This window comes from Varanus komodoensis, unplaced genomic scaffold (assembly GCF_004798865.1).
Source record: "Varanus komodoensis strain SLA01 unplaced genomic scaffold, ASM479886v1 scaffold15, whole genome shotgun sequence".
NCBI classification, from domain to species: Eukaryota; Metazoa; Chordata; class Lepidosauria; order Squamata; family Varanidae; genus Varanus; species Varanus komodoensis.
The window spans coordinates 18,729,996-18,743,387 of NW_025335440.1; the positions used below are offsets into that span (position 1 = coordinate 18,729,996).

The following is a 13,392-nucleotide window of genomic DNA, read 5'->3' on the forward strand; positions in this document are numbered from 1 at the left end:
TGCACAAGCATCAAATCCAGTACTTGGATTCTGCTTGCACAAGCTGTTCTGCAGCACATCACAACTCCATTCAGCTAGTATTGCTTCTGGTACTTACTCTGTTAGTGGTTGTGTAACTGCAAGTTGAACAGTGCTAGCTCTTGTCATTTTTTCCACTTAGTATAATGTACGTAACCCTCTGTTTCCACAGTTGTCTGTTCTGCTTCAACCCCCACCCCACTGTCATTGAACTCATGCACCATAATTTCAAAGAAACAGAAAAAGACAAATTTCTTTCAACTTGTCTGTCTTTCAGATGCTCAGATTTCAAACTGAACTCATGTAATCAACCCAGCAAGTACTTTGTGAATGAATCCCTTTCTTGTTGTTGTTGTTAGTCGGGGAGTCGTGTCCGACCCATCGCGACCCCAAGGACAACATTCCTCCAGGCCTTCCTGTCCTCCACCATCCCCCAGAGTCCACTTAAGCTCACACCAACTGCTTCAGTGACTCCATCCAGCCACCTCATCCTCTGCCGTCCCCTTCTTCTTTTGCCATCTATTGTTCCCAGCATTAGGCTCTTCTCCAGGGAATCCTTCCTTCTCATTAGGTGGCCAAAGTATTTGAGTTCCATCTTCAGCATCTGGCCTTCTAAAGAGCAGTCAGGGTTGATCTCCTCTAGGACTGACCGGTTTGATGCCTTGCGGTCCAAGGGACTCGCAGGAGTCTCCTCCAGCACCACAATTCCTCAATGCTTCAGCGCTCAGCCTTCCTTATGGTCCAGCTTTCACAGCCATACATTGCAACTGGGAAAACCATAGCCTTGACTATACGCACTTTTGTTGGCAGGGTGATGCCTCTGCTTTTTAGTATGCTGTCTAGATTTGCCATAGTTCACGACAAGGCAGTGATCCATGAAGGAGGAATCCCTTTCTACCAACCAACAAAACACTAAAATGTGGTTCTCTTACCAGAGTGCACAGCCGTCATTAGCTATAGTGCTAAATTTCAGAATAGCCAGATTTGTAACAGAAATAAGTGCAGGATGTAATATTTGAGCCATTTATGATCGAACAGCACTATTCCTAATCCAGCCTGTTCTTGGTAGCATGCAATACTTTCTGACCTGTCCCAAAAGGCCATTTTAGCTCCAGATATTCTTACATAAGATTATAAAATTATAATACCTCCACTGCACCCCTGGATCATGGCTCAGTGGAGAATTCGTTCTTTGCAGGGGTTCGAACCTGCACTGCAAGTCACCACAATTAACTCTAATCTACCCTACTAACAGATCCCACTAAACCTTTTTCCCACCATTATTTGGATGTTCCAGAAGGGACAGCACAAGATCCTTGTAGTATCATCATCATCTCATAATTGTCACAGATTGATTGAAATGAAGATTTTAAAAACAGCATTTCATATGGAAGAGTTCACAGGTATCTTGAAACATTGCCTCTGACCTTTTTCTCTTTTTTATTTTCTTTAAAAAAAGAAGGAGAAGAAGAATGAAGAAGTTAACAGCCCTGAAGTATCTTGGCAATTAATGAACAGGATTTCAGCCTCTCTCCCTCATCATTTTCTCACACTTTGGGACAGGCAGGATATTTTTAATTTGCAACCGTTATTTCAATCTGTCATAAAAATAATTCTCAAAAAGATTGCTTTTGTTCCAGCTATACTGTAATTGTAAGCTATGTTTTATTTTTTAACTGAGGAAAACATGCAAAGCCCACTTCATGTAAAGAAAAGGGGGGAAATCTGAGTGTGGTATTTTGTTTGTTTATATTTGATGGTTTGATATTCACTAGTCCTGAAAAATTTATTAAGTGGAGCAAAAATGACATTTTGAAGTATTTGGAAAGAATGATGAGCTTTACATTTTTCTTAGACATATTTACTTTGCTGTGGATTATTTTTTTCCAGATGTGGAATGCATGTGAAGAACAGGTAGATTTTTGTTTTACGATTATTCACCCTAAATTTAAGGCATAAAGCTGAGATAAGCAAGTATGTGCCACCCATGTGGCATATACTTTTCCTATTTTAATTCCTGTAAGCTCCAATCAGCATGGTTTATGGTCAAGGAATTATTGGCGTTGTAGCGCAGAATATCTAGAAGGCACTAAGCCATGGGACCCTGCATTAAGCCGTTCCCCCAGAATATCTTTGGGGTTTTAAGTGGGGTCCTAATGCATATTACTCTTACATTTCTTGGTATATAACTCATTCTTTTGGCCGCACCTTATTTATTGTTAACATTTAGATACTCTATTTTTTCTTAAAGCTGCCAAGACTCAGAGTTGTTCTGGGTTATTTTGTGGAATTTTGGAAAGAATGAAGGGGACCACTGCACATGGATATGTATTTTCTGTCTTCATCTTTCTATCACAGCAGTGGATGTTCATAAACTTTCATGGTATGCTGACCCAGCAAACAGGATTGCCTTCCCAAGGCTTACCTTGCCATTTAGTAACATGTGCATTTAGTTATGCTGGCCAAAATTTTAGTATTCTTTCAGAGAACTGGAGACTGTAAAGCCTGAAGCTGCTTTTAAATAATTTTTAAAATCTAGTTTCATATCACAACTTTTACTCCCAGTTAACTTCCAGTCACTAGTTTGGATTTATCACTAAAGTAAGGTATAAACAAATCATGATAGAAACAGCAAAGCAAGCTTTCAAGGAGTAGAAGAGGAAGCGTGTCTTTATTAACCTGAGATCATTGCATCTGAAGCAGTCAATCTGAGTGCAGAAATATAAATAAATATTCTGATGCTTCTTTTGTAAACCTTTCTTGAACCACTGCTTCCAGAATTATAAAATTGACTGCTTGAAAATTATTATTGTTTATTGATGGGATAGCCAAGGATGAGTCTCTGAAATAAACTTATTCCATGTTGTATTTAAATAACATATACTATTATGCATATTGCATGTAGAATTATTCATGGTGTCAGGAAAGCCAACAGACATTTATCTTTCTCCCTCTCAATACTAATACCCAACTTTAGCTAATGAAGCTGAATGGTGGAAGATTCAGGGCAGTGAAAAGGAAGTACTGCAAACTATGCATATAATGAACCTGAATGCCACTATGGAATATGTTGTGGTGGCCACCAACTGGAACAGCTTTGGAAGGGTATTAAACAAATCCATAGTGGATAAGCCTGTCCTTGGCCACTAGGGGAGCCTGCGCTGCCTCCGATAGCAGAGGCAATATGCCTGCATATGTGGGTTATTGGGAGAGATGGCCAGGGATGTCTAAGGAGCTCATATCCTGCCTTTGGAATTCCTGCAAGCATTTGGCCATCCTCAGTGGGTGAGATACGTCTGATATCGAAAGTCCCTTTTCTTTGTACATGAGTTTATATGAAGCTAAAGAAAGGAAGAAATGAAGGCTGTACAGTTTTGCTTTTAGACATGAATACCGTTGAGCATTCACCACTTTGTCAGTTTTGCTTGGACAGTTGCTCTCCTCCTTTTTCACACTGTAGGCTTTTTATTGTTATCGCAGGATGTGAGCCTACAGAGCGAATACTTCTGGGAGTGTTAATTTGTTTTTATCTGTTTCCATGAATTAGCACATTAAACAAAATGAACCATGTACACTAGGGGAAGGTTTGCTTTGTATGTTCAGTATTGTGCTTTATACCCTTCCTTCCTTCCTTCCTTCCTTCCTTCCTTCCTTCCTTCCTTCCTTCCTTCAGGAAAAGAAGTTGGTTTGCCTTTGCAGAGTTTGCTATAATGTCATTACATATTTAGTATAGGTACTTAGAGTCCCATCTTTCATAGTCTTCCAATGGAGAGAAGTAGTAGTGGTGGGAACAGTCTTATCTCTCCTGCTTCTCCCACTCTGCCATCATTTTTTATGATGGCCAGCTTTGACCTTCTAGCTGGAATGTCTTTAATGAGGAAGAAAAGAAGCTAGAGTGCCTTCAAGATACCTCATACCCCAGTTGCACCAGAATCCTTCCTGAACCACTTCTTGATGCCTACCTCTAAGATGGTTTCCCAATAGTGGAGAGCAGCTGGTGTGATTCTTTTTAAGCCAGCTACAAGTAGGTGAGGAAGGGCATCAAAGTGCAGTCTCCAACCTCGGATGTGAGAATCCAAAAACTCCTGTGGCCCCTCAGACAAAGTCTGGGGACTGTAGGATCCTTCTCATTAGGTGCAATGAAGTCTTACAGAATTATACCTACAGGTTTCTGCTCTGAGGGAATTGCACTATAAAAGACAATCAGGAAAATAGAGGGAAGTAAGGAAAAATGGGGTGGGGAATGTAAGAACGTCAGCATGTATTTTTACATGTACTTAAATCTTGGGCTTTTGTCTTCTGTACATTTTGCGCAGGGAAAAAACATTAAAGTTTCAAGCTAGTAATGCCTTGATTGTGTACTGTTTTTGGAAGCAGATAGATTTGGCTGAGTCAGGAGGAGTCTGAGTTCCAGAGATGAAGATAAAATCTGTCCAAATCAGTGCAGCGGTCCAAATAAAGGCAGGATCATAAATGTTGTCCAGGATTTATTTACGTATTTATTTTAGACTTCCAGCATTTCAGCTCTTATCAGATCTGACATACTTGGCAACTTTCTCTGCAGCTACAGTAGCACCAAACCCAGACAGGGCTAGGTTTTTCTGTATCCATGGAGAAAAAGTACAATGAAGAGGTGACGCAGAATGGCAGAGGAGAGACACTTTTCCTAACAAACTTCTGGTTTCCCGAGCTGCTGCCTGTTTTTCACAGTAGAATGGAACACGCTCATGGCCCCCACACCATCTCCTAACCTTCTAAGAAATATTTAAATGTAGAGTTAAGAAACATTTTGTTGTCAGTTCTGTCCATTTGCAAAGGGTGGGGGGGTGGGAGACGGCATGAAAAGGCATTTGGGTGAAAGGTTTGAAAGCACATTGCATGTTTCTTCTTGAATTTTGCAAGGGACATCATGTAGGTCAGTTACTAGATTTATACTCCACTTTTTCTGCAGAGAGTTCAGAGGAACATAAACAGTTCTAAGATGATCTGTTAACCCCGCAGTTTACAAAATAGCTCTATTTAGCTTCAGAAACAAAATGGGACTTATGCTTTTCAATTTTTATATAAATGATCTGGAATGAGCAGTGAAGTGACCAAGTTTACTAAAGCCACTAAAGTATTGAGGGTGGTTTAAATAAAAAAGGGATTGTTAGGGAGATCCAAAAGGATCCCCCTAAACTGGGAGAATAGTAACTGTGGTTTAGTGTAAGAAAGTGTAAAGTTTTGACACAGTGGCAAACCAAGACCAACTTCAAATATAAGCTGATGGGTCTCTTGTGGTTGCAGTGGACAACTTAGTGAAAATGTCAACCCCAGGTGTAGCTGCTTTGGAAAAGGCGAATTCCATGTTAGGGATAATTACTAAAGGAAATGCAAATAAATCGACCAATATAAGACTGGCCTCATGGAAGTCTGTGGTGCAAACACATTTGAAATAGTATGTATAGTTCTGATCTGATATTGTAGAGTTGGAAAAATGCAGAAAAGGGCAGCTCACATGGTTAAGGGACTAGAGCAGCTCTCCTATAAGGAAAGTATACAGTAACTGGTACTGTTTAGCTTAGGAAAAAGGGTTGGTAAGTGGAGACTTAGTTTGCAAAATTATGCATGATTTGGAGGAGGAGACATTTTTCTCCCACTCTAATAATACTAGAACATGGGAAGATCTCAAAGATGCCGCAAGATCCAGAACAGACAAAAGGAAGGAAGAGGCTCTCAGTGGCTACTAGCCTCGCTGGCTGAGTGCCGCCTCCTTGACCAGAGGTGGCCTGCCTGCCTACACCAGTTGCTGAGGAACTTGGGCAGAATGAGGTCTTGCATCCATCCCGCTTGAGCAATCCTGTGGGCAGCAGTTTTGCTACCATGTGCATGGAGTGCTGGACTAGATGGACCTTTGGTCTGATCCAGCGAGGCTTTTCTTACGTTCTTAAAAGGAAGCACTTCTTCACTCAATGCACAGTTAAAATTTGGCATTTGCATCCACAAATGCAGTGATAGCCATGAATTCGGCTGACCTTAAAAGGGAGATTGGAGACGTCCTTGATGGTGCATAGGGTTATCAATACCCTCTAGCCCTGTTCTTTATGCCACCTCCAGTATCAGAGGCAGTGTGCCTGTATTCACCACTTGCAGGGAGCATGGGCAGAAGGTGATGTTGCGCCCAAGTCCTACTCGTGAGTTTCCCATGGGCAGCCAATGGGTCACTGTGTGAACAGAATGCTGGACTAGAGGGCCCTCTGGCCTGATCCAGCACGTCTCGTACGTTCGTTCTACCCCACCCCTTTTGTGTAAGTGTCATAATGATTCACACAGTTTTCTACACAGAGGGGAGAACCCACACAATTACTGTTCATTTTGACAAGTTAGAATTTTTGCTTTGTTATTAACAGGTTTGGCAAACATCGGAAAGATGACAAGATTGAGAAAATAAAAGTGCAGGAAGCTGTTACATCAGAAGAGGAGAGAATACGAATGAAGCAAGAACAGGAGAGGTAGACCTGAGTCTTTTGCTTAAACCTTGTTAGAGAATATTTTTACACTTGGTATTTTTAGCTGAAAATTTACATTCTGCTGCAGTTCGGTTTTGGTCAACTTTAGATACAAATTTATTCGTAGAGCTCACATAACTCATGGGAGGAAGCAGACGTTATATTGGACAGTAGAAACATAATTTGTCTACATTCAGAGGCTGTTATGGCAACCAGGCGTCTGTTTCACAATTTGTTTTGTTTCCCCACCCCTCCTTTACAGGGGCAAGTGAAGTAACAACTACACCTGTGCTAGAACTGATTGTCTAGACACTTCCAAAAATATTAATATTTATATGAAATTGGAAATAAATTGTGTATCTTTTCCTGAAATACCTACTTTTGTTGCAAGTTGATTTTATATTGTGTCATAACTTGAATTTAAACCTTGATCACTGGAAATAAATGTTGTCACTGGAGATAACCTTTTCCTGTTGTCATGGAGTATTGTCTAGATTACACTGCTGGCTGACACATGACTAGTGATGCTTGCTGGGATATGTACCCCACATTTTGTACTTATGCTTTTGTCTCCTTTTGTCCAGTTCCACATAATGATGGGTTCAGTTTTCCCAGACACCAGTTGGTCAGGCTAATGCTCCGTGTCCCGTCCCACGTGCTGACAAAACTTCCTCCTGATTCCCGTGCCCTCACTCACTACTGTAGGGGGTGCAAACCTTCATTCAGCCCAAGGTTCAATTCCATTTCGGAGAAGCTTTTGGGAACTGTGAATGGGACCCAGGGCAAAAAGGGTCCAAGCAAAAGTAAAAATGCCAGCTTATTTTACTTTAAAGCTCATAGTTCTCAGTATCTAAGCCTTAAGAAAGCCATGTCAACTTTTTAGAATGGGGAAAGAACTCTATGAAAGTTGGGAAAGTACAAAATGATTGATGGTTCGGAAGAAAGAAGTGGAGCCAGAGAACAGGATGTGGCTCTCTAGGGAGCCCCAAGTGGCCAGATTTGGACCAGGCCAAAGGTTTGGCACTCCTGCACTACCATGTACGGTAATTCTTCACTCATGACCAGGTTTTGTGCATGGAATTGCCTTCTTCACTGCAGCAGTCAGAGAGGCTCATATTTGCTAGGAGCTTTGCATCTATAGATTGATGTTCTCATATGCATAATGGCTGTCTGGATGAGGGTTCATTGCTACAATCAGGCACTGAATTAATTTAATTCCTATAAATGCAGAAGCCCAAACACATGACTGCAGCCCCAATCTGTCACTTCCAAAGCCCTCCCAAATCACATTGAAGCCAATTAACCTGATTAGCTTTATGATGTAACCATTCATTGTAAAATGCTGCCATTATACCCACAACATTTTACTGTATTAGAATGAAGTTAAATATTAACTATGATGGTTATTTATAATTCTAAAAATATTAATAAAAAACAGGTCACATACTAATTGCAATCTGCTGCACAACTGACGTTAATGAGGTATACCAGTTTAGATTTGTAAGTTTAATTGCACACTGAACTGCAATTGGATCCCTTTTTTTAGTTGGGCCATTAAATTATCTTAGAATACAAATATGCACTTAGTTAATTTTAGAAGCAGAACTATACATGTCTACTCATTACATTGTTGGTTTCAATCAGAAAACTCTTAGTACTTTATGCTGGATGTAGGCCAGCAGTTTTAAAAATTATTTCAGTTCGAGCATAAAGTAATTTCCTAGGCTAGGATCCAAAGAGGCCTGTTTGTGTATGTCTGAAGCACTTTTGCAGGCTGGTCATTTTTTGCTCCCAGCAACAGCCCTTGTGCCTCATAGGCACTGTTGCAGAGAGAGAATCCCAGATCTTGAGGCAGGCTTTTCGGGGGAAATGGGCACTGTGAAAAAGAATTGGCAAACCCCTGCTGTCTTCTATTAAAAGTGCATCTTAAAGTATAAACATTTGTGACAGAAACTGCTGAAGCTGAAAGAAAGGCTATATTTTTCAGTGTCTTTTAAATAAATTTGTAGCTGTTTCTTCATATTTATTTCTTATTGTAAACTGTAAGAATAAATCTGTGTCATTAGCTTGAAGTTTGTCAGCAAACTGTGAAAGAACTTGGTAGTCAGTCCTTGGTAAAAAATGTTTAACTTTACTTCATTAAGTACTTATCTGCACTCTAATGAATATTTTACTGATTTCCACTGAGTATGCAACAGGGGAGCTACAGCTGATCATGGCTCACCCAGTGAACATATGCATTGTTTCATTCATACTTCACATATTTAAGGGCACATTTTATCATTCTTAGATGTACAGCTAAAATTTAATGTTTGGAAGCCACTCTAAAGAGGTAAGGTCATGCTTTTCTTTCTGGTTTCTGTGAACGGGAACTTAATATTAGCATGTAATTAGTGTCACTGTATTGAGCATATTTTGCCTGGTGTAATTGCTCTAAAGGAGCAATCCTGTGACCCCTAGACAGCATCTGAAGGGCCACAGGATATTTCAGATTTCCGTCTACAACTCTATCCCTGTTGCAACTAGCATGGAAAGAACCATACTGGTAGTCTCTCAGAGGTTGGAAACACAAGCTCAAAGAGGAGTAAAAGGGATGAATTGATGGTCAGAAAGGGGAAGGGATGGAGAGGCCAAGGTATGAGTTATTCTGAGGCCATTCCAACCTCTTCCCCTTCCCCTCTGAAACATTTTCATTAGACTGACAAAAAGGACCATCTAGTGTAAATTCAGGGCACACCACCCCTGCACAGATGTTTGTCACCTTCTAAGTTTGGGAGCTTGGCAGCTTCAAGGGCATAACCGTAGACTTGCAGCCTTAATGACTTCGTGCCATGGCCCTGCATGATTGCTTGGGCTGTGCAGGCTGGGGATCTTCTTCCTTTAAGCTTCAGTGACAATGTAACCATTTACCTCATGCTTTATTGTGCTAATTCAGGCACAGTCTTGATATGAACATGTTCGTGCTGCCCAGGGAAAGCAGCCATGGGTTGGGCACTCAAGCATCGGATCTTCCCCACCTTCAAGTATTTCAGGGAGGAGGAAAATACTTTTGTAACGTGCCCAGTCCTGGGGCCTCTCAGACAGACTGCTGATGTGAGGTTACCCCTGATCCATCCGTAGAGTGCTTTCTTCTAGTACTTATTAGTGTCAGTAGTACCCAGTAGTAGTACCCATAAATTACATGTGGGTAATTTATGCAGGTGCTGGCAGAGAATTTCTGCCTTTTCCTCATGTCCTCTAGCTAAAGGACCTGCAGTAATTGCTTTCTTACTTAACAAAGCCAAAACCTATTGTAATAAGTGGCTGCAGAATGTCTAACTGTCTCTCTCCCAAAATTTGCTTTAGAGCACTTTCACTTCAGATGAGGTCTAAATCTTTCCAAAGTGGCCTGCTTTGGTTCAAGCTTAATTCGAATCAGATGCACAGCCCCAGGGCAGGGATGACTGTTTTTGTGGATCACTGTCAGTAGAAGATGAGGGCTAATAGGAAGTAGTAGAAGATAAGGACTAGTTGGAAGTCTTCTGTGCATTGATATATGTCGCAATAATGCTATTATATTTGGCATAGGAGATGCCAATCTCTCTAGGCCTCTGCATGGTTGATTGCTTCATGGCATTTAATGGCAGGTGGTGACCATGTTCTGGGTTTGAGATACACTCTGCTTGTTTGGGTGGGGCCCAAAGAAAACAGGTTTATTTTTTGTTGTAACCAGAAAAAATGTTTGGAGTGTTTGCAGCTAGCTATCAAGGAACAGACAGACTAGTACTGTGGGGGTAACAGACAGGTTCTCTCTCTGCTCAGCTAATCTATCTATAGATACATTTTTAAATGCAAGTTACAATTACTGTCCAATAACAAAGGAAATAACCCTCTGGAAAGGCTATCCCAAAGGTTACTCTTGCTTAGAGAAATAAGGAGTGCAGAAGAGCATAATAAAAAGTATCTTACATGGCTATAACTTTGAGCATCCCTGAAAAAAGCCAGTTACTGGAATCTAGTAAAACATTTCACGTTGAAATAGACGCTTGTTCTTACTACATTTGTTTTTATCTTTCTTTTATTCTTAATGGCTCAGGTCACTTAATCTCAGTTTTACTTGGTCTTTGAATCACTACACCTTTAATGATGAAATGCACAGGGGAACCAGGTTGGGTATAATGAATTTATTGTATGTAGCAGAAATGCAACAAAAATCCGCAGGGGTCAGAGAACAAGTGGATGCTCCATTAAGAAATCAATCAAGGCCACAATTATATAAAATTATTCTGCCCTGACTCTATCATTCTAATAGTATTTTGCTTGCATTGTATTTTGCTCAAAGTCTTGAAAGTATTTTGTTCATATTGATTAGAAGACAAGCAAATTAATGTAGCTTAATTTTCCATTGAATGGATTCAATTGAATAAAGACTGCCATTTTATACAGTGGCACTGCATTTTTGTGAATACTATTTTGTATAAAGCCCAAATCCCTCAGCATTTCCTGGTGTATCCTGGATGCCTCAAAAAGAATTTTTAGAATAGGAGATTTTAAAAGGTGCTAAAATGTGGGAAATATTTATATGGTAAATGTGTTGGAGTAATGGGAGTAAATATCAATCAGATGCTACATTTGGCTTGAAATTCCATAAAACAATATAGCTCTGTCCTATAAAAATATTCCATTAATATGACAGTGCTCCAAATACTGAATCAACTTACATTCAGTGTACAGCAGAAGTATCACTGCATCTACGTTAACAAAACAGCAACTTTTTAAGTCCTTTGTAGAACGATGGTGGGTGGCTGGGAGCCATCTAGGTATTTTTATCCATAATTCATGGCATCCCTCAGCATTGACTATGCTGGCAGGACCAATGGGAATTTGTAACCGAAACATCTGCAGGCCACAGGTTGTAACTCCTGTTGTAGAAGGAACTGAAACAAGAAGATGTGGTTGATTTCTCTCTCACTTCTTTTAAGGAACTTATCAAGATTTGTTCCAAGTACAATTTTACTTTCGTTTAGACACTGTTGCAGACCAGGTGCTAGTAGAAGGCCGTCAAGTCCCATGTCACTTTTATATTTCCAGGATTTCTATGACACATCAAGTCAAAGTTGTAACACTTGCTGCTGTGACAGGCATTATCGAGCAGACATGGGTTTTCCACATGTGCAAATTTCAGGTCCTGTGGGCCACTACTTTGCACTGTTTCAGGAACACAACACAACAGAGTTATAGTGGAGATACGCTGCTTTTCTTACCATCAGCAATGCCGTGATGCTCATGAATTGCATTCAGAATCACACTCTCCTTTGGCCCTGCTTGTGGGGGACAAAATCATGCCTTCCAAGGAGCAATATGTTGTGGTTTGAATGCTGGAAAATTGTGATGTTACTGAAACAGAATTGCTTCTTTAAGGGAAAATGTCTGGATCACTTGCAAGAATGAATAACCACTGCACATTTATTGCACTAAAAACTGACTTTCTGGAAAGAACCTAAAGAAGAGATTTGAGAGGCAAAAAGCTTTCATCCCATTTATAACACTACATTTATAATCTCTGTTCTGCTTAAAGGCATTCTTGTCTTTACATTCCTTAGGCAGTGCATATTAATTAAATAATAAAAGGAGTTAAGTTTTTTTTAATACATATATGCATGCTTACTTATTCACCACTTTTTAACTATTTGAATCCTGATACAGTTTAGGACACAGAAAATTGGATTGACAGGAACTAGTTTCAGAGCATAAGCCAGAATGGCATTACCTGCAGGGATAGTTAGAGTTTGGAGGAATTTATATCGGCTGTGTAGAATTTCAGAGATATGGCCTTTGTTGATTTAAAAAGAACGTTGGAGGAGCAAGGGGCACTGGGGGAGGCTCCAGTAGTTACAATATTTATGCATGTTTGCTCCCTCTGCCTTCACCAACCTACGTCTTTGGCACCTGCTGTTTGGAAATTCCAGCGTTCTTATGCCAGTTAATGCAAAACAGTACCCTGTTGCAGCAGCCCTGTGAATCTCTTCTGTTGCCATTGACCAGCCATGCTAAATGGAAACCTGCCTGCAATAGCTCCCAGACCAGAAGGGGGAGCTCCCTGCACAAGATTTGTGGATCTTGGTAGAAGGCTTCGCATTCCCACCCCAAATGTGATGGAAGTAGAAATCTTCCATGTGGCTGTGCCAGCTTCTAGGATTGGTAATAAAGAATTCCAGTTTGCCTTTCCGAATACAGAATCTTACATTGTAAAGAAAACATTTGAGCTCAGTTTTATATGTAAAAGGATCATGTAAATTACTAAGAGGAGAATGCTGATATATTCAAATTATTTGTAGCATGGTATTTAAGATACTCACCTGCCTGTAAATTGAAAAGTGATATAACAGAAGTTCCTCCTTTGGTATGTAAAGAAATGATGAATGAGATTTTGAAGAGTTATGCTGTTCAGAGCATCTTCTGGAAGTTAAAAACCTGACAAATTAGTGAAGGTTCTATGTGTGTTTATCTAACACAATGAGACTTCCTTCCAAGTAAAGGTGATGTCTGGAAAGGTTTAGAAACTATGGAGAAAAGTATGATATAATTTGTCGGTGTGGGGAAAGTTTGTGTCTGCACGTGTATGTTGCTTTGTGAATATTTTGAAAACCTTTTCTGCATAGATACATGCAAGTACATGAATATAGATGTGTATGAATACAGTTATATAAAACATACTAATTAAATAACCTATTGATATCTTGTCCAAGGAGATCAAGTCATCCCATAATGATAATTTTCTATATTGTTTCTTCCCCCAGGGGTGCAAAATCCTATGTCTCTTAGAGATAATACTGCTTTTCTTCATCATACTTTAGTGCCATTAAAGCTACAAGCCTTTTGCTGCTTTTAAAAAAAAAGTATACTA

General features: G+C 40.0%; 1 protein-coding gene across 5 annotated transcripts in view; it reads left to right on the top strand.

Moving 5' to 3' along the window:
- Nucleotides 1-13,392, top strand: part of PARD3 (par-3 family cell polarity regulator) — a 592,893-nt gene that overhangs the window by 443,098 nt on the left and 136,403 nt on the right. For all 5 annotated transcript variants that reach the window (XM_044425071.1, XM_044425073.1, XM_044425074.1 and 2 more), the window contains one exon: nt 6,408-6,509. In XM_044425071.1, the coding sequence (XP_044281006.1) occupies nt 6,408-6,509 (102 nt within the window). The remainder of the gene's footprint in view (nt 1-6,407; nt 6,510-13,392) is intronic.